At 38.4% G+C, this 25,303-nt stretch overlaps 1 protein-coding gene across 1 annotated transcript in view; it reads right to left on the minus strand.

The window, feature by feature from the left end:
• The window catches only part of SSBP2 (single stranded DNA binding protein 2), a 539,855-nt gene that overhangs the window by 341,040 nt on the left and 173,512 nt on the right, over window positions 1-25,303 (minus strand). The window contains exon 2 of the mRNA XM_042781332.1: window positions 12,430-12,502. Coding sequence (XP_042637266.1) covers window positions 12,430-12,502 — 73 coding nt within the window. The remainder of the gene's footprint in view (window positions 1-12,429; window positions 12,503-25,303) is intronic.

Genomic DNA, 25,303 nt, shown 5'->3' on the forward strand with positions numbered 1-25,303 from the left:
ACAATATTGCACACATTGTTGGTGCTGCTAAATTGATTTTCAACTCATAGCGACCCCATGTGCTAAAGAAGAACTACCCCCATAGGGTTTTCTAAGTTGTACTCTTTACAGGAGGAGATCACCATGGAGCTGCTAGGTGGGTTCAAACCACCAACCTTTTGGTTAGCAGCTGAGCACTTAAATCACTGCACCACCAAGGCTCCTTATATAAGACACAGGATTTATACTTGTATTCTGAGGAAAGAAACTAACACAGATCAAAACAGTTGGTACAGAATTAAAAGAAAATTAATTGCTAACACTTTCAAGCACTACTATGTATCAGGCATTATTCTAAGCTCTTTATATGTACTAATTCATTTAAACTTCAGCATCACTCTGGAGTATTATTATGATTATCTTCTTTTTACAATTAAGAAAACTGAGCAAGTAAATAAGATGCAGAACCATACTTAAACAGCAGTCTGGCACCAAAGACATAGCTCTTACCCACTACACTATATGGCTTCCAAATTAAAGTTCAAGAAATTATTACTATTTTCTCTCTTCCTATATGTGAAAGATAAACAGAGGAAACAGAAATTTGGACGCTTGTGTCCAATAACTTATTATTCCTAATAAAATCTGGAAAAAGTAACACATCAGATATTGGCATCTATGACAAAAATAGTAAAAACAATGTAAACATTTTAAGAGGGGAAAAAATCTAGAATATTTGCAATATACTAATTTATAATTTTATTTTTTAAGGACACGGAAACTCAATATAAGGCATGAATACCATGCAAAGTTTCAAGAAATGAGCCAAACTTATTTTTGTATTTTGAAATAATAAAGCCAGACAAAGGATAGCTTCTAATGAATCTAAAATAACAAAGATTAATCTAAAATTCTAAAGAAGATGTCACAGTATTCTGTTTGTGATTATTGAAGGTTGAAGGATGATGAAAATCTAAAGTACAGGAAGGGCTCTTTATTGAAATTATTTCTAAAGAACATTCAATTTTCTTCTCTTGGGTTGGGGGGGAGAGAATGAAAAGTCTTACAAACTATATTTAAGATTCAAATAGTAGTTTAAATTTTATCATCAATCAGAGATAACACTGAACTAATTAGTACAACCTACTAAAGAAATGTTTTGATTCCTACTGTGGGACCAATGCTTCTCTTTTAATTTACTGTATATGTAGCTGAACTCATGGTAATTATGCCCACCACTCTTCTGACTGATCTCAACAGTAGTACAATTTCTTATGGTCCAAGTCAAGGGCACTATTAGAAAGGCTAAACCCAAGTGACAGACTAGGTTACTGAGATACACATCCTACTTGTTTAAGTGATGCCTGGAGTTCCAATCTGACCTTCTTACAACTTCCCCCATGAGAACAAGCCTATACAAATGAAAATGGTGGCTGAGCACAGGTAAACAAATAAATAATAATAATAAAAACACTTTCCAGTTGAAGTGATTCAGGCGCATGGCAACCCTATGTGTGCCAGAATAAAACAGCACTACATAGAGTTTTCAATGGTGGTAATATTTTAGAAGTAGATCACCAGGCCTTTCTTCCAAGGTGCCTCTATTGTTGTTGCTAGGTGCCATCAAGTCAGCTCCAAATCACAGCAAACCTATGTACAATGGAACAAAAGACTGCCCAGGCCTGTATCATCCTCACAATCCTTGCTATACTTGAACCCATCATTGCAGCCACTGTGTCAATCCATCTTATTGAAGGTCTTCCCCTTTTTCTCTGACCCTCCACTATACCAAACAGGATATCCTTCTCCAGGGAATGGTCCCTTCTGACTACTTGACCACAGTAGGTGAGATGAAATCTGGCCATTCTCACTTCCACAGAATTCCAGCTGTACTTCTTCCAGGTCAGATTTGTTTGTTCTTCTGGCAGTCCAATATACTTTAAGTATTCTTCGCCAACACCACAACTCAAAACATCAACTCTTCTTTGGTCTTCCTTACTCATCATTCAGCTTTCACATACATATGAAGCTATTGAAAATACCATGGCTTGGGTTAGGTACGCCTTTGTCTTCTAAGTGACATCTTTGCTCTTTAACACTTTGAAGAGGTCTTTGTAGCAGATTTGGAATATGATGTCTGATTTCTTGACTGCTGCTTCCATGGGTGTTGATCGTGGATCTAAGTAATATGAAATCTTTGACAACTTCAATCTTTTCTCCATTTACTGTGATGATGCTTATCGGTACAGTTGTGAGGATTTTTGTTTTCTTTATGTTGAGGTGTAATCTATACTACAGATGGTAGCCTTTAACCTTCATCAGTTAAGTACTTCAAGTCATCTCCACTTTTAGAAAGCAAGGTTAAGTCATCTGCATATCGCAGGTTGTTGAGTCTTCCTCCAATCCTGATGCGGCATTCCACCTCAAATGGAAGTCCCGAAAGTTTTACTCCATCCACACCATTAAGGTTAACTCTACTTTGAGGAGGCAACTTTCCCAGTGGTATTATGAATGTCTTCCAACCTGAGGGACTCAACTTCTGGTACTATACCAGACAATGTTTCAGGGCTACTCCTAAAATTTTCCAGTAATATATCAGACAGTGTTTCACGCTATTCATAAGGTTTTCACTGGCCAGTTCTTTGAGAAGTAAATGGTCTCTTTCTTCTTCCCAGTCTGTCTTATTATGGAAACTCCACTGAAACCTGTCCCCCATGGGTGACCCTGCTGGTATCTGGAATACCAGTGGCATAGCCTCCAGCCTTACAGCAACATGCAAGCCACCACAGAATCACACACTGACAGAGGAGTTGTAGAAAGTGCCTCTGGATGGATTCAAATCTCCAGTCTTATCATTTGCACCACCCGGGACTCCCACCACAGCTAAGTCCTAGCTTAAAAGGACTCATTAACATCACAGACATCCCTAGCCACATCCAGAGAGGGAGTGTCAAAATGAAAAAAAAGATTCTACTTTGCTCTGAACCTAGGTAGGAATATTGGATATCTGAGTAAGTGGTGCCACTTCAATCATCTCCTTTTAATCACAATAGCCAAACAAGTAAATCTCTCTTCCTAATTTTGTAAGTACTTTGTAAAATTCTGAATTAGGTAAAACTCTGGAGATAGACAATGGAGGATTTACATTAGATGGCCCATAATTATGTAAACTAGTTAAGAAGTCATTCTACAACAAGCAGTCTTAAATTTCCCAAATGAAACTAAGAGAGACCAAACCAAAAACTAAACCTTTGCCACCTAGTCGATTCTAACTCCCAACAACTCTGTAGGACACAGAACTGCCACATAGGGTTTCCAAGGCTGTAGGTCTTTATGAAAGTAGTCTTCTTTCTCCCACAAAGCAGCTAGTGGGTTCAAACTGCTGACCTTTCCAATAGCAGCCAAATGCTTTAACCACTGAGCCACCAGAGCTCCTCCTAGGACCGGAACACACTTCCATAGTGTTGATTATGACTCACAGCAACTCCAAACATTTTTTAAGGCTATAAATCTTTACAGAAGTAGACTGTCTCCTCTTTCTTCGGTGGAGCAGCTGCTGGGTTTGAACTGCCAACCTTCTGATTAGCAACTGAATGCATTACCACATTACACTAGAGTATAAAGCTCTAAAACATTATAGAAACCAAAGTATAAATCTAATAACATTATATTTTGACTTAAAAATCTTTTCAAAGGCTTCTATTTTCCAAAATGATAGAGTCCAAGTTTCTTGGCATACTCTCCTGGTTTGTTTTTCACGTTCTGAGCCTCTGCAGCCAGCACTATCAGCATAGAGAAGTAGAGCTCTGAGAAACTCTTCTAGAAAAAGCTATGTTATCTAAGCTAATCAAGTAGAGAAGGGGAGGAAGAGATTTAAGGCAGAGGCACTGCCACTGAGTAAAAGCCCTGATGGCACAAGCCTTTGGTACATACAAGCAAGCACAAGCAGTTAGGTGTTACAGAAACTTATAGCAAGCTACTGAAATTTAACAAGAGAGAGTCATCAAGAACTCTGGAACGTACTTAACAATGGCCTATCACAAATCTGGCTTCAGGGTTCCATCTTTAAATTTAGACAATTTAAGAGAATATATTTTACCTTCTATTATTTTTACTTCTCAATAACTTATATACACAAACATGCATTTCTTGTTTTAGAAATCCCATAACTAATGAAGCAAAACAGCCTGGTATTGGTATATAATGACAAACACACAGACCAGTGAAACAGAGTTGAGAACCCAGAAATAGATCTATCCACCTATGCTCAGCTGATCTGTGACAAACAGCCAAAATCCATTAAATGGGGAAGAGACAATCTCATTAACAAGTGGTGCTGGCAAAACTTGATATGCGTTTGCAAAAACAAAGGAAATAAGATCCATACCACACACCATACACAAAAATAAACTCAAGATTGACCAAAGATTTCAGTGTAAATCCTAAAACTATAATGTTCAAAGAAATGGGGGCCCATTTTGTAGGGGCCCTAACATATGGCATACATGGACTTTTAAACATAACTAAAAATGCACAAACAGAAGAAGAGAAACTAGATGACTGGGATCTTCCAAAAATTAAATTCTTATGTTCATCAAAAAATTTCTCCCAAAGAGTAAAAAAAAACAGAACCTACAGATTAGGAAAAAATATTCAGCAATGACATACCTTATAAGGGACATACCTTTAAAATTTATATAAAACTCTTAACACCTCAACATCAAAAAGACAAAAAATCCAACTTAAAAATGGGCACAGGATATGAACAGACACTTCACCAAAGAAGATATGTGGGTGTCCAACAAACACTTGAAAGAATGCTCGTGATTATTACCCATTAGAGAGATGCAAATCAAAACAACAGTGAGGTATCATCTCACACCAACAATAAATGTAAAGTTCAACAATCAGAAAATAAATACTGAGTAGGATGTGGAAAGACTAGACTCTCATACACTGCTGGTAAGACTGTAAAATGGTACATTCCTCTTGTGCAATTAGAGGAGGTCAGAAGATGTGACCTCCCTGCCCTTTTAGCACATCCATAATACTGCATTATCGGTAACAACAAACATTAACTTATGTCTGTGGGGGCTCTGGTGGTATAGTGGCTAAGGCATTTGACTCCTAACCAGAAGGCTGGCAGTTGAAACCCACCAGCCATTCCTCAGAAGGAAGATTGGACAATCTGCTTGGTTACATAGGTAGACAGGCAAAATGATGAGAAAAAAAAAGGAATTCCATAACTACTAACAGTCAAAGCAAATCCCCCTTTTTAACAGCCCCACTGTCAGATGCAGTCAGTCTGACATGCATATTCTTTCAGATTATTTACTATACCTTGTTGTTGTTGTTGTGTGCCGTCAAGTCGGACCCGACTCATAGCAACCCCTCCTTGGGTTTCTGAGGCAGTATCACTATGGAAGTAGATTGCCCCATCTTCCTTCCGAGGAGAGGCTGGTGGGTTTGAACCATCAGCCTTCTGGTTAGCAGTCAAGTGCCTTAGGCACTACGCTACCAGAGCTCCCTTACTATACTTTACAATCAGAAATATGTACCCACAAAAACATGTATTATTGCCTTATATTCAAGAGAGGAGCTCTAGTGGCATAGTGGTTAAAGCAATTTGCTGGTAACCAAAAGGTCAGAGGTTCAAACCCACCAGCTGCTCCATGAGAGAAAGATAAGGCATACTGCCTCCGTACAGTTTTACAGCCTTGAAAACTCTATGGGGCAGTTCTACTCTGTCCTAAAGGTATGCTATGAGTCAGAATGACTCAATGGCAGTGGTTTTCACTTTTACGTTCAAAAGAGTTCCATATAAATCACATACTTTAGCTTGCTTCTTTTACTAGACAATGTTTTTTAAGTCTTGTGGTAGTTAAGTTTGTGTGTCAATCTGGTTGGGCCTGTTGAGTGGCTGGGCAGCTGGATGTAGGATTCCCCATGATGAGACTGGTAATCAACTCCATGGTGGAATCTACTGTGAGCAGCTGAGTAGCTGCCTTTGGGTATGTGGTCTGCCTCCTGTATGTAAGGAGAACCTTTGAGAATGGTCTGTAGCCTATGGCATGCTTGAACCTTGCATGTAGCTGTATTGTTGTTCAGCAGCCTACCATGCTCTGCTGACCTTGGGACTTTCAAAGGACTTGAATTAATGGCTTGCTGTGTGGTTTGGTAACATCAGGACTGTGCCTTTTTACTTGTCAACCTTGGGCTTGTCGGTCTCTGCAGCCAGCAGCTGAGTGAAATAAAGCCTCTAGCTTCAGTGGGCCAGGAGCAGGAGTCAGAGCTGAAGCCTAAGGCTGAGAGCTTTCACCCAGTCCCTAGAGCCTGGCACTTTGAATTCAGACTTAAAGCCTCCAAATTGTAAGAATAAACTCCTGTTTGTTAAAGCCATCCCATTTGTGGTATATTCCTGTCAGAGCTAGGTAACCAGAACAAGTCTGTTCACGTAAGTCCAAATAGATGTAACTCAATTCTTTTGCATTATGGTAAACATACACCTCAATTAATTTAGCCATTTGCCTGTATTGGCAATTTATGTAATGATAGTATATTTCCACTGAGGCATTCAGAATTTGGGAACCTAGAAAGTGAAGAATAATTCTGGGAATCACATACACTCATCTCCAAAGTACAGAAACACTGTGTCTTCTTGGTGATGATAATTTGTTTTCAGTTTAACTGATTCCTCTTGTGAAACTAAGCCAGGCTAATAATTCAGAGAAATCCTCAGATTTGTATTTCAAATGAACTCATACAAAATAAAACGATGGTAAATGTTTGTCAAAGTATGTGACTCTCTTCACAAATTTTAATTTTCTTCTACCCAATAGCCATGGATAATTGATATAACCATTATTACGTTGAGCTCAGGGCATAAGTTAGTATCTAGCTATCTGCTCAATCCACAAAACCCATTTCAATGCAAATACCTGATCATCCTTAAATAAGCTGTTGTTGTTAGGTACTGTGGAGTCAATTCTGCTCATAGCAACCCTACGTACAACAGAACAAAACACTGCTCAGTCCTGCGCCATCCTCACAATCCTTGCTATGCTTGAGCCCATGATTGCAGCCACTGTGTCAATTCATCTCCTTTGGGGTCTTCTCCTTGTTCGTCGACCCTTTACCAAGCTTGATATCCTTCTCCAGGGACGTGTCCATTCTGACAACATGGCCAAAGCAGGTGAGACGAAGTCTGGCCACTCTCGCTTCTGGCTGTACTTTTACAGGGCATATTTGTTCATTTTTCTGGCAAACCATGGTATTTTCAGTATTCTTTGCCAATGCCACCATTCAAATGCATCAATTCTTCTGTAGTCTTCCTTATTCATTGTCCAGCTTTCACATGCATATGAGGCGACTGAAAATACCATGGCTTGGGTCAGGCCCACCTTAGCCTTCAAAGTAACATCTTGGCTCTTAAACACTTAAGGAGCTCTGATGGTGAAATGCCTAAGGCATTTACTGCTGACCAGAAGTTTGGCAGTTCAAACCCACCAGCTGCTCTGTGGAAGGAAGATGAGGCACTGCCTCAGAAATGGATGTCTTTTACAGCAGATTTGCCCAGCACAGTACATCTGATATCTAGACTGCTGCTTCCATGGGTGTTGAGTATGGATCCAAGTAAAATGAAATCTCTGACAACTTCAATCAGGTATTTCAAATAAGTTAATAACATTTTTTTTCTTTTCTGATGAAATTTAGTAACAACTGTAACTGGTATCTTCTAATGCTGGTAAGAAAATATAGTCTTGAATTTCTGGGGATTCAGCAAGTTGAGTCAATTCAAAATGGTCATTGATGTAAGGAAAGAGATCAGTAAATCCTTCAAGTTTTCAACTTTATTAAAGTAAATTTTAACAACTCTTAAGTCAGTTTTGTTGTTGTTAGCTGCCACTGGGGAGCTCTGGTAACGCAGGGCCTAAGTCACTTGACTGCTAACCAGAAGACTGGTGGTTCAAACCCACCAGCTACTCCTTGGAAGGAAAGGTTGGGCAATCTACTTCCGTAGTGATACCGCCTCAGAAACCCAAAGAGAGATTGCTATGAGTCAGGGGTCCCACTCGACGGCACATAACAACAATAACAAGCTGCCACTTATGGCAATACCATGTACAACAGAACAAAACTGTTGCCTGGGTTCTGCTGTGTCCTATCATCACCCCACAATAGGTTGCTGGTTGGGAACGTTATAATCCACAGGGTTTTCTCTGGCTGATTTTCACAATTAGATTACCCAGTCTTCCTAATCCCATGTACTCAGGAAGCTCTGCTAACACCTATTCTTCATCATAGCAACACACAATCCACCAATAGCATGCCAATGGAGGAAGGGGTCATGGTTACACATGAGTTACATGTGGCGGGGAACCGAACCAGGTTCCCTAACGCGGAAGGCAAGAATTCTGCCACTGAACAACTAATGTGGCTTTTAAGTTACTATAAAATGGCAGTGATTAAGATTACAAATATTAAGAGCATCCTGTCTGTGATATCCATCACCACATACTGAATGTGACTTGAAAAGGACATAGCCCAAAGTCTTCTACTTAATGATGTAATGAAACATAGATAAACCAAACTTATGTATTGATTTAAATACATTTTTCAAACCAAATTTTGATTATATTGCGTATATTGCTTTGTGATAAAACAGTTCATGAAACATCTCAGATCTCATATTTTAAATAGCCTCTGGTAGTTCACATATGCTAATTAATTAGCTAAAAGACTAGGGGTAGAGCTGGGTTTGCTTGTTTGCTTCTGTGTGTGTTTGGGAAGAAGGAAAGTAACAAGATGACTATACTTCAATGGGGCACTCAAATCAATAGTTACCTGTTGTGTGTCCTAACGTGCTAGGGCCAAACTAGTGAGATCAAGTACAGACATGATTTCGAGCAGGACTGTCCAAAAGAGATACAATGTCAATCACAAGTGAGCCACATAAGTATTTTTAAATTTTCTAGTAAAGATACTATGCAGTATTCCCGTGTTTTTTTCCCATAACTGTCTCTCGGTCTGTGTACAGGTTCTGAATGAGTAAAATTAGGTATTCTACAATTCCCATTCTTCTCAGTGCTATCCATAATTTATTATGATCCATATAGTCAAATGCCTCTGCACAGTCAGTAAGACACAGGTAAATATCTTTTTGGTATAATTTGTTTTCAGCTAAGATCCATATGGCATTAGCAATGATATCCCTCATTCCACATCCCCTTATGAATCCTGAATTTCTGACAGTTCCCTGTCGATGTCCTGCTGCAACAGTTTTTGAATTATCTTCAGCAAGATTTTACTTGTGTGTGATATTAATGATATTGTTCAGTAATTTCCACATTCTGTTGGATCACCTTTCTTTGGAATGGATCCAAGCACGGATTCAGTCAAATAGGCTGGGCAGGTACCTGTCTTCCAAATTTTTTGGCATAGCCTAGTGAGCTCTTCCAGAGTTGCATCCATTTGTTATTTCTATTCTGTTGATTCCAGGAGGCTTGTTGGGGTTTTTTGTTTTTGTTTTTGTTTTTGCCAATTCCTTCAATGCAGCTTGGATTTCTTCTTTCAGTATCATCGGTTCTTAATCATATGCTACCTCCTGAAATGGTGGAATACTGACCAATTCTTTTTGGTACAGTGACTCTATGTATTCTTCTCTTTTTTTTTTTTTTATGCCTCTTGCATTGTTCAATATTTTGCCCAAACAATCCTTCAATATTCTAACTCAAGGCAATTTTTTTCCTTCAGTTCTTTCAGTTTGAGAAATGCTAAGCCAGTTCTTCCCTTTTAGTTTCCTAACTCCAGGTCTTTGAGTATTTTAATACTTTACTTTGTCTTCTGTAGCCCCCCTTGGAAATCTTCTATTCAGCTTTAACTTCATCATTTGTGCCATTTGCTTTAGCTACTATAGGATGAAAAGCAATTTTCAGAGTTTCTTTGACATTCATTTTGATATTTTCTTTCACTCTTATCCCTTAATGTCCTTTTGCTTTCTTCTTGTATGTTCTTGATGTCATCCTATAATTCGTCTGATCTTCAGTCACTGGTGTTCAACCTATCCAATATATTCTTTAGATAGTCTCTGAATTCAGGTGGGATACACCTAAGGTTGTACTTTAACTCTCGTGGACTTACTTTAATTTTTTTAAGCTTCAACTAAAACTTGCATATTAGTAATTGATGGTCTGTACCATATTCAACCCCCAGCCTTACTCTGACTGATAATATCAAACTCCTCAATTATCTTTTTCCACACAGTAGTCAATTTGACTCTTGTGCGTTCCCTCTGGCAAGGTCTACATGTATAGATGCCCATTTATAATACTATAAAAAGGTATTTGCAATGAACATGTCATTGGTCTTACAAAATCCTACCCTGCAATCTCCACCATCATTTCTAATACCAAGGCCATATTTTCCAACTATGATCCTTCTGTTGATTTCTGGTGGCCTAGTGCCTAAGGCATTTGACTGCTAACCAGAAGGCTAGTGGTTCACACCCACCGGCCATTCCTCGGAAGGAAGGTTGGGCAATCTCTGTCTAGTAGAGATACCACCTCAGAACCCAAGGAGCGGTGGCTATGAGTCTGATCTGACTCTAGGGCAGTGGGATTGGCTTGGGAATCCTTTTGTTTACATCTTTCATATTCCAATCACCAGTAATTATCAATGGGTCTTACTTGGATGACTACTCAATTTCAAACTTCAGAAATTGATAAAAATCTTCAATGTCTTCATCATTTGCATTAGTGGTTGTTGTGTAAATTGAAGTAATAGTCCTATTAATTTTCTTCGTTGCAGGAAAAATCATATTTAGGAATGCATTTTATTTAACTTAATATATCTAAAACATCGTCATTCCAATGTCTGATCAAGATAAAAAAATGTTAATTATATCTTATATTCTTTCACACAAAACCTTCAAAACCCAGTGTATACTTCACATTTAGAGAATTTCAGTTCAAACTAGTAACATTTCAAGCGCTAAAAAGTCATATATGGTTAGTGGCTACCATATTAGCTAGATATAGAAAGAAAACCAGAGGTTTAAAATTAACATGATCCTAGGTTTGAATTATAATTCTATTATTCACTAAGCTGTGTGACCATTAGTTAGTTATGAAAACTCTCTAAGCCCTGTTTTTAATCATAAAAGGAGAATAACACAACCTGCCATGTAAATTTCTTAAAAGGTTTAGAGACAGCATATGTGTAAGGAAGGTTGGGCAATCCTACTTCCGTAGTGATACTGCCTCGGAAACCCAAGGAGGGGTCGCTATGAGTCGGGGCCGACTCGACGGCACATAACAACAACAACAACAACATATGTAAACCATCCTGCCTAGCACATGATAATATTCAACAGAAATAACAATCATCCTCATTACCATTACACAGATTGAAAAATAAAAGTAGCATTATAAGAAAGCTGAAATTCAACTTTTAAAAGGTGTGATAGTTGGAGGTGTGTGTCAACTTGGCTGGACCACAATTCTGTGTGGTTTGAGCTGTTGTGGTGTGGTTGTTCCCATGATGGGATCAGATGAGTATGTTTTGAGTGGCCAATCTGTTGAAAGGGAGTTTCCCTACAGGTGTGGCCTGCTTCCAGCATATCTGTGGACATCCTAGGAGAGGCGACAGTCTTCTGTGGATCGGGATTCTGTTGTGCTGCCTACAACTGTCCATAAGTGAACAATCCACCATTTGGCCTGGAGATCTTGGATTTGTCATTTGTTGGAGTCAACAGCCAGTGTACTGCCTGCCAGCTCTGAGCTCCTCAGCCCCTGCAGCTGCACGAGTCGGGAAAGGCTCCAGCTTGACGTTTGATCCAGAAACTTTGGACTTGCCGGCTTCTGTAAGTATGTGAGCCATTTTCCTAAGATAAATCTCTCTGTGTCTCTCTCTATATATAAGCTTTACTGGTTTTGTTTCTCTAGAGAATCCAGTCTAACACAAAAGGTATGAAGAAGAAGAGAAAGTAAAACTAAAGCTTCAAATAAGACTATCAATATGTTTTCCAACTGAAATTTAGTCACCAATTAACGATTATCCATACCAAATATCAACAAACAAAAACCACATTTTCCAAAACTGTGAATAATGCCAAAATAAGGTATTGCTAGAACTAGAGAGATAAGGTGATTTTTTCCCCTCCCTATTAATTTAATTTTAAAAAGCAAATTTTATTATTGCCAAGGCTAATACTAGCTTTCATTTCTAAGTAAAAAAAGAAAAATAGATCGAAAAGTAGGAGATTATTAAATGGCACGGAAATGGTATTTCATGATATTAAATATACTAACAAATAATCTATAAAGACTACATTTAATCTATAAAGACTACATTATGCATATTGACAACTGAGCATTCACTATATAATCTGTAACAATGAAATTTCTCAAATAACTGTTTCAAAATGCAGTACAGAAAATATATAAAACATACCTCTGATAAAAACGTTTGGGCAGATTTCTGAGCTCCTACATGGAGCAGATATTCATATACGTAGAGTGCTAACCTAGAAAATGAATAAAACATTTATTGAGAAAAGAAATACTTAAAATTCATTCTTTAAATATGCACACTTTTCCTTTGCAAAAATATTTTACACCATAACAATGGCAGAAAATCAGCCCTTCAAATACCCTCTCAATGCGAGTTTATATACATATACCCATGTTCAGAAAAATCATAATTCTAATTAAAATAGTACACAAAGAAAAAGACAAGTATATCTTTTCTTGACAAGAAACATCTAAGTAAGCATTTTGTCCCACATCACCTCACTTATCATAACCTTAATCGCTGTTATACCTACTATAATTAATAATTTATAACCAACACTGTTGTTGTTATGTGCTGTCGAGTCGGACCCGACTCATAGCCACCCCTCCTTGGGTTTCCAAAGCAGTATCACTACGGAAGTAGATTGCCCAACCTTCCTTCCGAGGAGTGGCTGGTGGGTTTGAACCGCCAGCCTTCTGGTTAGCAGTCAAGTGCCTTAGGCACTATGCTACCAGAACTAATAACCCCTAATAATGATTCTTTCACTAGCAAAATAAATTAATTAATTTATTGACTCTTTACAACAACTTTATGTTCTTCAATCTTTTTGGTGCAATGTCAATATAAACCCTAACTGTTTACAAACTCATATGCCTAAAGGAGTGTTGAATGTTCATTTTAGTATTTGTTTACCAACCTCTCCTATTCTCTAGGTTTGACTGTTAAACCCATAATATTTTAGTTAAAAAGGCATTCAAATTCACAGCAAACCATATTATTAGGTAAATTTTTAAAATATCAGATCATATTAAACATTTGTTGCTTATAGTTTAAAGGTTACACAAAATTATATATAAATTTATCCCTCAAATATAGAATATCAAGTGTGCAGTACGTACTTATACTACTCTCATTATCTGTGAATTCACAATTTTTAAACTACACCATGTGCTCAATTTCAGTTGAGCTGTTAACAAAATATTATTCATAAACCCAAATTAGTTTGAGGCAGTATTTTTAATGATATCTTGGACTAATGCCCAGATAGCTCACAACAGTTCCATTTCTTTTACACTATATTTACCAATATTGAACCAGGTTTACAGTAAACAATACAGTGTAACAATAAGCACAATTCTGTATAGCTGTAGCACTTTTCTTGCCAAATGATTTTCTGATTGTTAAAGACTGATGACATTTGCAAAAATGAATATTTTCTTCATTTTCATTAAAACACATCATACATCTGTCATGAAAAGAGAAAGCCTGTATAAACTCAGTTGTTCTGTCCATTTAATTATTTCTCCTTTGTAAAACTTCCAAACACTTAAAATGGATATTATTCTGTAGTTACTACACACCTTAAAAAATAGACATCTACTGAAGTTACTCACAGATGAAATGTTTTATTGACAGTAAATATAATTATATAATTTAGAAACATCTCCTCTAATGTCTTTAAATTGAATGAACACTTCCTAGATTATTGCTTCTCATTCATTTTCTCTTCCCTAACACACCCACACGGAAGGGATTTGATGTGCTCCTTTTTGGTAGCAGTGTCTCACTAAGGAGGCAAAGCTAATCCCTAAAGCACACAGTAGAAGATAAGGGGATTGGAATGTCTCTAGTTTCAAAACAAACAAGCAAGCAAACACAAACTCTACTGGTGATTCTACCGAATTATTCAAACACATATATCACACACTCTGTCCCACCTGTAACCATTCCCAATCTGATCACACCATTTGCTGACTGTGATTGTAATTTTTACCTTGAGAAACGAGAGTATTTGTGAACTTTCATAAAGTCCCAAAATTACCCACCAGTAACACTGCTGCTCAACACCCTACTACTGAAGTGAAAAGAAATGTACCCTTAGGTCATTCCTAATGGTTTGTAAAACCTTAGGCCTAGAGCCAAAAGAGTGGGGAAGGCTAGACAAGAGCCAGGCCTGAGTCAAAGTCAAAATGAAGCAGAGGTGTAGTTGTGGCCTGAGGGAAAAAAACAGATACCAGAACAGTCACGGCCCAAACACACCTGTTGCTCTTTAACTTGCAATAAATCCCACTCCTTAAAGTTGAATGAGTCACATCCTTGTAATTTTGTAATCTCTTATTTGCAATGTTAAAGAAGCTAATATATTTTTAGGAGTCCCTGAGTGGTGCAATGGTGAAGTGCTTAACTACTAAGCAAAAGGTTCACAGTTCGAACCCACCCAGAGGTCCCTCAGAAAAGGTCTGGAGATCTGCTACCAAAAGGTCACAACCAGGAAAAGCCTGTGGAGCACAGTTCTACTATGTAACACACGGGATCTTCATGAGTCAGAACTGACTCAATGGCAACTGGCAATACTAGCAGTACTACATTTTTCTCTATTTTTTCCAATTAAGTAATGCTTGCTCTTTACAAATAGAATTAGAGCAGCAATCTCCATTACCTATAGGTCTAGGACAGTGGTTCTAAGAATGTATCAGAAGGGACTCAGAATCAAGGAGTAAAAAGCTTTAAAATGCATTAACTAGAGATTCTGACGTATCTTCCAAGATGGTATGCCTGTCTTCTATGCTTAGAATATCTGCTGTAGCAGTCCATCATTACCAATAGGGATGTCAATGTGAAATAAGGCTAAGAAAACCTATCTATAATGTCACCTGATATATCTACGTTCTACAATCTTTTTTGTACAACATTAATGCTTCCTAACTGGTGAGAATTAAGCTGGCGGGAGTGGGGGGTAGCGGAAGGGAGAAATGCATGGGTGAAGATCTAATTAACTCCACTGCCATGATGACTCCGTAATACGTGATGAGAAAGTCTACAATATTTTAACTATCCCATAAGATTTCCAAACCTATCCTTTTAGCCCTAACCTATCTCCCAAGCTCCAAACCTGCTTCTTCAAATTATTCCTTGAAGTTTCTCACAAGATGATCCTTTTCACTGCTTGAACTGACTGGATCCAAAGTTAAATTCACGTTTTCTACCTATTTTTAGTAGCTGTGCTCACCCTAGAAGGAACACAATTTCTCTGAGTCTGTTTCCTCATTTGTAAGTTGGGAAGAATAATGTATTACTCATAGTACTGTTGAAATTATTACAGAGTGCAATAAATAGTAACAATTACAGTTATACTTTTGCCTGATTTCTCTCATATCTGGTAATGTTACCAAGTCAGGTACTGAATAATAACACTACAATCTCTTCCACATTTGCCATTCCTTTTTATCTCCCTTCTTGCTCCCAAGGAACCACTAGGAGCCACAACAAAAGATACAGATACTTTGCACTTCCCACTAGCTCCCCACAACAGACATTGGAGACACCAGAAATAAGAATCTCCAGAAAGTTCATGGGGGGTGGGGGGGAGGCTGCAACAAAAGAACACAAATGGTTTGAACACAAATGGTTCAGATGAATGGGGAATATAAAAACTGACACTTGTTGACTGTGCCTGAAATAACAAATGTCCACCCTGCCAGGAAAATCACAGCATGATCCCTGATCCAAGATATGAGATCATCAAACATAAGAAGATACCATTTTCTTTGGATTTAATTTATGTTGAACAGTGAAAATCTAAAGATAAACATTGAATATACAAATATTTAAACTGTACATATTCTGAAATTTTCCTTTTCCTTTACTGATACTTCTGATAAAGTAGAACCAAAACCAAACCCACTGCCATCAAATCAATTCCAACCCATACCAACCTCATAATACATAATGCAACTACCCCATAGGGTTTCCAAAGTTGCAAATCTTTACAGAAGCAGACTGCCTCATCTTTCTCCTGTGGAGCAGACAGTGAGTTTGAACCACTGACCTTTTGGTTAGCAGCTAAATGCTTTAGGCACTATGCGAAAAAATTGTGTAGTAAACTTTGTAGTAAAAAGTAGAGCAAGTCTTTTTTTAATATGATTAATGAAAAATATATTAATAGTTCATGGGTTACATATCTTTAAGTTATCTTTATTCCATTTTAGTTTTCAATTGGATTCAATGATCAAACTATGTAAAATCTGACCAAAAATTCCAGAGAGGAAGTCAAAGCCACAAATACAACCTTCTTTACTCCTTAGTCACTACAGGTCCTTTAAGCTTTAAAAGTAAGGGCAAAGGAGGCCAAAATGGGAAGACAAGAGTCACAGTCGGAGCCCACTTGGGGCTGCTCTCAAAACAGTCACAACATATCCCATAGTTATGAAATGCCCCCATTAAGCTTACCACCTTCAATTACACACACATGCACTCACAAAGAGCACAGGAGACAGAACAGAAAAATCAAACAACAGAGATAAATTCCACAATTTAAATTGTATCAATCTCCAGTTCCGATCATGTAAAATCTCCTTCAACAAAGCTTCATGAATTCAAATGCCTATAATTTTAATGTGGGCAGGTCTATAGTTCAACCCTTAATCTATTTTGTTTATTTGTTTGTTTTTAAAGTGGGGGAATCCCACTTACTCTTGACTTTACACATGATTCTAGAAAAAGTTGTAACTTTCTGTTTGAAAATTAGAAAATGAAAGATACAAAAAATGTTAAACCTCTGACTGTCCCTTCCCAAAACCAGTAAGATTAAAAAGCAATAACACACAGAAAAATACAGGGTATGCAATCAGTAAGATGATAAAAGGCTAATATGCTTTATAGAGTGTGACTCGCCAGAATATGAAGACTTTAAAATGATGAGCAAGGCATGACAATGAAAGGTCAAATGAGAACAACAACTATATACGGCTAGGAAGTAAACATAAGGAAAAATACTCAACCTTTTTAGTCATAAAAAATATTTCAAAATTCACCAATGAGTATAGCAAAGGCTCTAAAAATATTTAAAAATTCTATGCCTGTAAGAGGTAAATATGAAAGTGTAAATTAGTACAGCTTTTCAGGAAAAAAAAACCTTAGCCAGGAAAAAGGTCAATGAATAGGTGAAAAAGACAAAGTCCGAACAGTCTAGATTTCCAGTAAAATATTTGACACCAGATAATTATATAATTCAGAATTTAGATATAGTCATTCAATAAGCACTTAGTAATTTCTTTCCAAATCAAAGAAAATGTCATGATCACACCATCAAATAAAATTATTTCAAATTTGCCTTGTGAAAATTACAAATTCTAACAAAAAAAGAAATTTGCATGTTCTATCCAGGTGAAAGAAATCTATTACATGCTTGCCAATAGGTGTCATCTAATAGTATAGACTACTACTAATTAGGCATCTACAACAGAGATTGTCACTTAAGAGTTCTAATTACAGCAAACTCTCAACTATCTGCATAAATGAAGGGACTTTAAGTCTGTGAAAGGGGGAAAAAAAGCTTAGTTCACTCAACTCTTTCCATAATTTAGCTATAAAAATTGAGATTGAATGTCTTCCCCTGTAAGAAATGGTTGAAAATAAGAAATCACGGGCAAGATTACATAACACTCATGAGCAACCTGTAAAAGACCAAAAGGCTGTCGTTTGAATAGAACAAGGGAATACTGTGTGGTTTAAAATCAGGAAGAGTGTGCATCAGGGTTGAATCCTTTCACCATACTTATTTAATCTGTATGCTGAGCAAATAATCTGAGAAGCTGGACTATGTGAAGAATGGGCATCAAGATTGGAGGAAGACTCATTAACAACTTTCAATATGATGATGACACAACCTTCCTTGCTGAAAGCGAAGAGGCCTTGAAGCACTTACTGATTGAGATCAAAGAATACAGTCTGCAGTATGGATTACACCTCAACATAAAGAAAACAAAAATCCTCACAACTGGACCAATAAGCAACATCACAACAAATGGAGAAATGACTGAAGTTGTCAAAGATTTAATTTTACCTGGCTCTACAATCAACACCCATGGCAGCAGCAGTCAAGAAATCAGATGTCATAATGCATTGGGCAAATCTGCTGCAAGGGATCTCTTCAAAGGGTTAAAAAGCAAAGATTTCACTTTGAAGACTAAGGGTACAGTGGCATAGTGAATTACATGGTATGGCTTTTCTAGCCAAAGGCTTTGTAACTCCCACAGGATTACTAGGTGGGACCATGCAATTTAAACTCCTGATTGTTAAAGTCATCCACCTGGAGTATTTCTGTTGGAGCAGTACAAAGTAATCGTCTGGGAAAGTTCACTCTCTCAGGTGTGTAGAAGTCTGATGATGGGGTTAGTTGGTTTTACCCCTCTGTCAAAGTCAAAATGAGCAGAGGGAATCTGACTGCTGGCTGAGAGAGATGCATGGCTGAGAGAGAGATGCCCAGCTGAGAGACAGATGCCTGGCTGAGAAAAACATCTGGCTGAGAGACAGCAGCAGTAGAACCAAAAGACAGACAGAGCAGGAGCCTTACCTGGGCCACAGAGGCAGAGAGGCCAGGCCGAGAGGCCAAGGGCCAGAAAAACACGTCTAAGGGCACAGCAGAGGGGAGTCCTGATTGAAGAACTGTATCCTGAGCATGCTCCAGCACTTGAATTGTAGCCTGTTACTTCCCTAATAAAACCCATAATCTGTAAATTCTGTGTGGCCACTACAGTGAATTACTGAATCCAGCAAAGAAGTGGTGGATGCTGCAGGAGGGATGGTTGGTATCAAGGCTGATAAGAGGGTTGGAGGGTGGCAGTATGTCTGGCCTCATAGGAACAGGCCTTGAACTGCTGATGGCAATTCTATTTTCCTCTTGTGTAGTTAGAAGAGGTCAAAAGATGCTACCCTCCTTGCCCCTATAGCAGGAACCTAACCCATACCTAAGACATGGTATTTTCAAAAAGCTCATATGCAAGTGAAAGCTGGACAATGAATAAGGAAGACCAAAGACAAACTGATACCTTTGAATTGTGATGCCAGCAGAGAATACTGAAAATACTGTGGACTGCTAGAAGAATGAACAAATCTGTCCCAGAAGAAGTGCAGCCAGAATGCTCCTCAGAAGTGAGAATGCTCAGATTTGTCTCATCTACATTGCTCATGTTGTCAGAAAGGACCATTCCCTAGAGGATATTATGCTCAATGAAGTAGAGGATCAGTGGAGAAGGGAAAGACCATCAACAAGATGGATTGACACAGTGGCTGCAACAATGGGCTCAAGCATAGCAAGGACTGTGAGGATGGCTCAGAACAGGCAGTGTTTCATTGTGCTGTACACAGGGACACTACGAGTCAGAGCCAACCTGTTGGTACCTAACAACAAAAACAACATAATACAGGCAAGATATACAAAATGAAGTAAAAACAATATTATTATAATTTGTAAACAAGTTTACCAAGAAACACAAAAATAAAAGGTGAATACTGCATATAGTTCAGAGCTAACTCCTAACTATCTACATAAGTATATGTGTGTGTATGTTAATACAAGCGTAGGTCTTTCTGTATATAAATACATTTATATAAAACAATTATGTCACAAAAATCCACTATGATAGCCTGATTTTGAAAACCTAAAAAATTTATAGAACAGTTAAAGTCAATATGATCATTTATATCATAGAAAAGGTATTTTTAAAACTTGTGAGCAGGTTTCATCAAGCATTTCCTTCACAAGGACTTTTAAAAAATTTCACTGCCCAGGCTACACCTAGACTAGTTATATCAGAATGTCTTTGATTTGTTGTTGTTGTAGTTGTCGTCGAAGTGCCATCGAGTCGTTTCAGACTCATAGCGACCCCACGCACAGTAGAATGAAACACCATCTGATCCCGCACCAGCTCCATTATCTTTGCAATACTTGAGCCCACTGTCGCAGCCACCATGTCAATCCATCTCGTTGAGGACCTTCCCCTCTTTCGTCGACCCTCCACCTTACCAAGCATGGCATCCTTCTCCAGGGAATGGTCCCTTCTGACAACAGGACCAAAGTAGGTGAGATGAAATCTGGCCATTCTTGCTTCTAAGGAGATTTCAGCTGCACTTCCTCCAGGACAGATCTGTTAGTTCTTTTAGCAGTCCATGGTACTTTCAGCATCTTCGCCAGCACCACAACTCAAAAGCATCAACTCTCCTTCGGTCTTCCTTACTCATTGTCCAGCTCTCACATGCATACGAGGCAACTGAAAATATCATGGCTTGTGTCAGCTGCACCTTAGTCCTCAAGGAGGTATCCTTGTTCCTCAGCACTTGAAAGAGTTCCTTCATGGCTGACCTGCCCAGTGCTACGAGTCATCTAATGTCCTGACTGCTGCTTCCATTGGCATCGATTGTAGAAACGAGCAATGTGAATTAACTTTGACAACCTCAATCTTCTCTCCATTTATCATGATGCTGCTTACTGATCCAGTTGTGAGGATTTTTGTTTTTTTTATATTGAGACGTAATCTATACTGCATACTGTATTCTTCAATCTTCATCAGTAAGTGCCTCAACTCATCCTCACTTTCAGCAAGCAAAGTTGTATCATCTGCATATCTCAGGTTGTTAATGATTCTTCCTCCAATCCTGATGCCACGTTTTTCTTCATATAGTCCAGCTTCTTGGATCTGCTCAGCATATAGATTGAATAAGTATGGGGAAAGAATACAACCCTGACGCACTCCCTGCTTGATTTTAAACCATGCAGTGTCCCCTATGTCTTTGATGTCTTTGATGAACATCGGTAATTTTTTTTTATTTTATTTATTTTGATGAAAATATACAACTTCAATAATTTCTACATGCACAATTCAGTGGCATTGGTTATATTCTTCAAGTTGGGCCACATTCTTCAACAACCTCTTTCAAACTATTTCACCATCATTACACAAATTCACTGCCCTCCCCTCCCCCCTAAGCTTCTCATCTTTCTTTTTGAGTGTCTGTTGTTAATTTGATCACATATAGACCATTCTTTACCTAACAACTTAAAAAAAAAAAAAGTTTCCATTACATTATACATGGTAATTATAATAATATGATTTAATATTTGCAAAACTTCACAGGTATATTTATGATAATGTTTGACACTTAAAGGATTAATTATGCCTACAATATTCCTGTAAGGTATAGAGAGTTAAGACCTATGCATAAATTTCACTAGATAAGTGCCTATACCACAAAAAAATCCAACTATAAATAAATAGCTATGTCTTAGTGGCATAGTGCCTAAGGCATTTGATTGCTAACCAGAGGGCTGATGGTTCAAAGCCAACAGCCACTCCTCGGAAGGAAGGCTGGGCAATCTACTGCTGTAGTGACCGCCACTGAAACCCAAGGAGGGTTCACTACGAGTTGAAGATGACTCAATGGCAGTGAGTTTAGTTTTAACCTGACCATATCCCATGTTCAGCTGTTAGTTTAATAGCTGTTAAAGAACCTATCTTCTACAAGCTATCCTTTTAATATTCCAAAAAGCAGTACTGAAATTCAAAATCCCAAAAGACTAACTGCTGGGTAACACACATCCATCCAAAACCTCAGTGATGATGAATGATTTTGTTAGCATTTGCCATTTTCTTACATACAGCAAGGAAAAAGAAAAAGAATTTCCAACAGAAATAAAGCCTTTAAGTTAATGGGACTTCATTTAGAATTTTAAAATTCTTTTGGGTAATTCATGATCTCTACCCAATGATGATCCATGTTTTATACTAAGACAGTAACATATGTACAAATGTGGTGGGTATATAAGGTAAAATAATAGGATCAAAAAAATAGGTGCTCCAAATTCTACTCACAGTGACCCCTCCTTGGGTTTCCGAGGCAGTATCACTATGGAAGTAGATTGTCCAACCTTCCTTCCGAGGAATGGCTGGTGGGTTTGAACTGCCAGCCTTCTGGTTAGCAGTCAACTGCCTTAGGCACTACACCACCAGAGCTCCCAATTCTACTCTTCAAATTAAACTAACATAATACACTGGACAATAAATAGGTAGATGAAAGAAGAAATTATGCCTCTGAATTGTGGTACTGGAAAGAATGTTCAAAATAACATGGACTACCAAAGGAACAAACAAATCTGTCCTGGAAGGAGTACTGTGTCAATCTACCCCGTTGATGGTTTTCCCCTTCTCCACTGATCCTCTACTTCACTGAGCATAATATCCTTCTCTAGGGAATGGTCCTTTCTGACATGAGACTTTGTCTCACCTACTTGGGCATGACAGAAGGGAGGGACCAGTCCTTTGCAAAGGATATCATGCTTGGTGTCTTGGTTCTCTAGTGCTGCTGTAACAGAAATACCACAAGTAGATGGCTTTAGCAAACAAGAATGTGTTTTCTTACAGTTTTGGAGGCTAGAAGTCCAAATTCAGAGTGCTGGCTCTAGGGGCTGGGTGAAGGCCCTTCGACCTTAGGCTTTAGCTTTGCCTCTTGTACCAGGCTCACTGGAGCTGCAGGCTTCTTCTGACACACGCAGCTACTGACTGCTGGGCTGAAGAACCCAAGATTAGCTGATAAAATGGCACAATCCTAAACCCAGCAGGCAACACAGCAGGCCACTGGTTTAAGTCCAGGAACTTGCCAAATGCAAGAACCAAATGTGCCAAAAAGCTAGAATCCTTTCTTAAAGCTTCTCCATACATACTGGAAGCAGGCCACACCCCAAAGACCAATAATTAGCTGCTCACAACAGAATTTACCATGGAGTTGATTATACCAATCCAATCTAATCATGGGGAATAACCATATCCAGCTGCCAAGTCACTCAAAACCATGGCCCACCCAAGTTGATATACAACTTTAACTATCACACTTGGTAAAGTAGAGAATTGGCGACAAAGGGGAATACCCTCAACAAAACAGATTGCCCCAGAGGTTGCAATGATTGGCTCCAGCATAGCAAGGACTATGAAGATGGCACAGGAGCGGGCAATGTTTCATTCTGTTATGCAGAGGGTTGCTATGAGGCAGAGCTGACTCAATGAATGGCCCTAAAAACAGCAACAATGTACCTTACATAACATACCTTTGAAAAATGGTTAGAAGCATATTATACAAACTCCAAAACTGTAATTTCCTCTCTAAAGAGTAAAAACCATATGAGCTTGCAATGAAGATACATATGGTTATTAGAATAAAATATGATGTGATCAACAAGCTTTTACATTGCCCACTCCAAGGTGTACTTTAATTCTTAAGTAGTAAATAGTGTTTACAGTGGAGTAACACCTACTGAAAAAAGAAAAGAGCTAGTCTCAAGTCCTGGCAAAAGCATTTAGTAGCTGTGTGTCCATAGTCAATTATCTAAAATGTGCAGAATTTCAGTTTGTCCATAAAATGGGAGAAAATAACAACTGCTCTGTACACCACTCCATGCACCTCACTGTGAGAATGAATGTAGATAATTATAGAAAATGCTTTATATGTTAAAGCACAATATAAATATTGGTTCCCTCTTCCAAAGTGTGTCTCACAGGTCTAATGTGGTCAGGTATTTCCTTATTGAAATTCTGAAGATTCTCTTCTGCTCACAGAATCAAGCCCAATATGCTAAGCACAAACTACAGTTGTTGTTGTTATGTGCCATCAAATCAGACCTGATTCATAGCGACCCTTCCTTGGGTTTCCAAGGCAGTATCACTACGGACGTAGATTGCCTAACCTTCCTTCCGAGGAGTGAGTGGCTGGTGGGTTTGAACCTCCAGCTTTCTAGTTAGCATTTAAGTGCTTTAGGCACTATGCTACCAGAGCTCCCCCATAAACTACAGAGTCCAATAAAATCTGACCCTGCTTATCTCTTCAGCTTCATTTCTCACCATGTCCTCATCTTCTCTATATTTCTGGTTTTACTGAAATATTAGCAGTTTCTCAAGGACTCCTAATTCTGGGCCTTGGGATTTGTAGTCGAGTCTTCCTGTGGCTAACTCACCTACCTTCCTGGACACTTAGTCCAGAAGCCATCTTTTTCTGGGAAGTATTCCCCAGTCCTACCTCTACCCAAATTTTGCTTACCGTTCACGAAGAACTGATTACTATGCATTATAAATACCTTTTTTTGGTCCCTCGTTACCTTTAATTTGCTTGACATTGTCTTACTGTTGTTGTTGCTAGGTGTCACAACCTCAGTTCCAACTCATAGCAGCCTTATGTACAAAAGAAAGAAACACTGCATGGTGCTGTGCCATCCTCACAGTTGTAGCTATACTTCACCACACGGTTGCAGCCACTTTGTCAATCCATCTTGTTAAGGGTCTTACTCCTTTTTGCTGACCCTCTATTTTACCAAGTATGGTATCCTGACAACATGACCTAAGTAAAAGAGGCAAAGTCTAACCATCCTCACTTCTTTTTTTTTTTAAAGCTTTTTTTTTTTTTTTTAATTGTGATTTAGGTGAAGATTTACAGAGCAAATTCACTTTCCATACAGGAGTTCACATATACTTTGTCTCACATTATTGACCACAGTTTACCACAATACAACAGCTCCGCTGCCACTTCCTCCCCATACTTACCTCTTCCCAGTGTCCATCCCTCCATACACTCCTGCCCCCTCAGCTGTCTCCCTGTGCATAAGCAGCTCTTCTTTCTCCCATGACTGTTCTCTCCAAAGAGTGTACCTACTTGAGGTAAATGTTCAAATCATATGCCTGTATTTTGTTTGGCTGGAAACCACAGGTGTGAGTTCAATTCCAGACCTGAAGGGCAGATAGGGGCCATAATTTCAATGGTTCAAACAGGCTCTATTGGACCAGCAAACCTGGTCCCCACCTTTTCTTTTATTTTCTCCAAATGATTTTGAGTTTTGTTCCACATTGTTCTCCCTATCAAGGATCTCCTAAACAGATCCCCTTCGGAAGTGGATGACAGTGGTAGCCGGGCACCATCTAGTTCTTCTGGTCTCATATAGTTGTACAGGTTGCAGATCAGATGGTGTACCAGTCGTTAGGACTAATTGTTTCCA

The sequence above is a fragment of the Orycteropus afer genome, unplaced genomic scaffold (assembly GCF_000298275.1).
Source record: "Orycteropus afer afer isolate SDZICR_OR568_19922 unplaced genomic scaffold, OryAfe1.0 scaffold00107, whole genome shotgun sequence".
NCBI lineage: Eukaryota > Metazoa > Chordata > Mammalia > Tubulidentata > Orycteropodidae > Orycteropus > Orycteropus afer.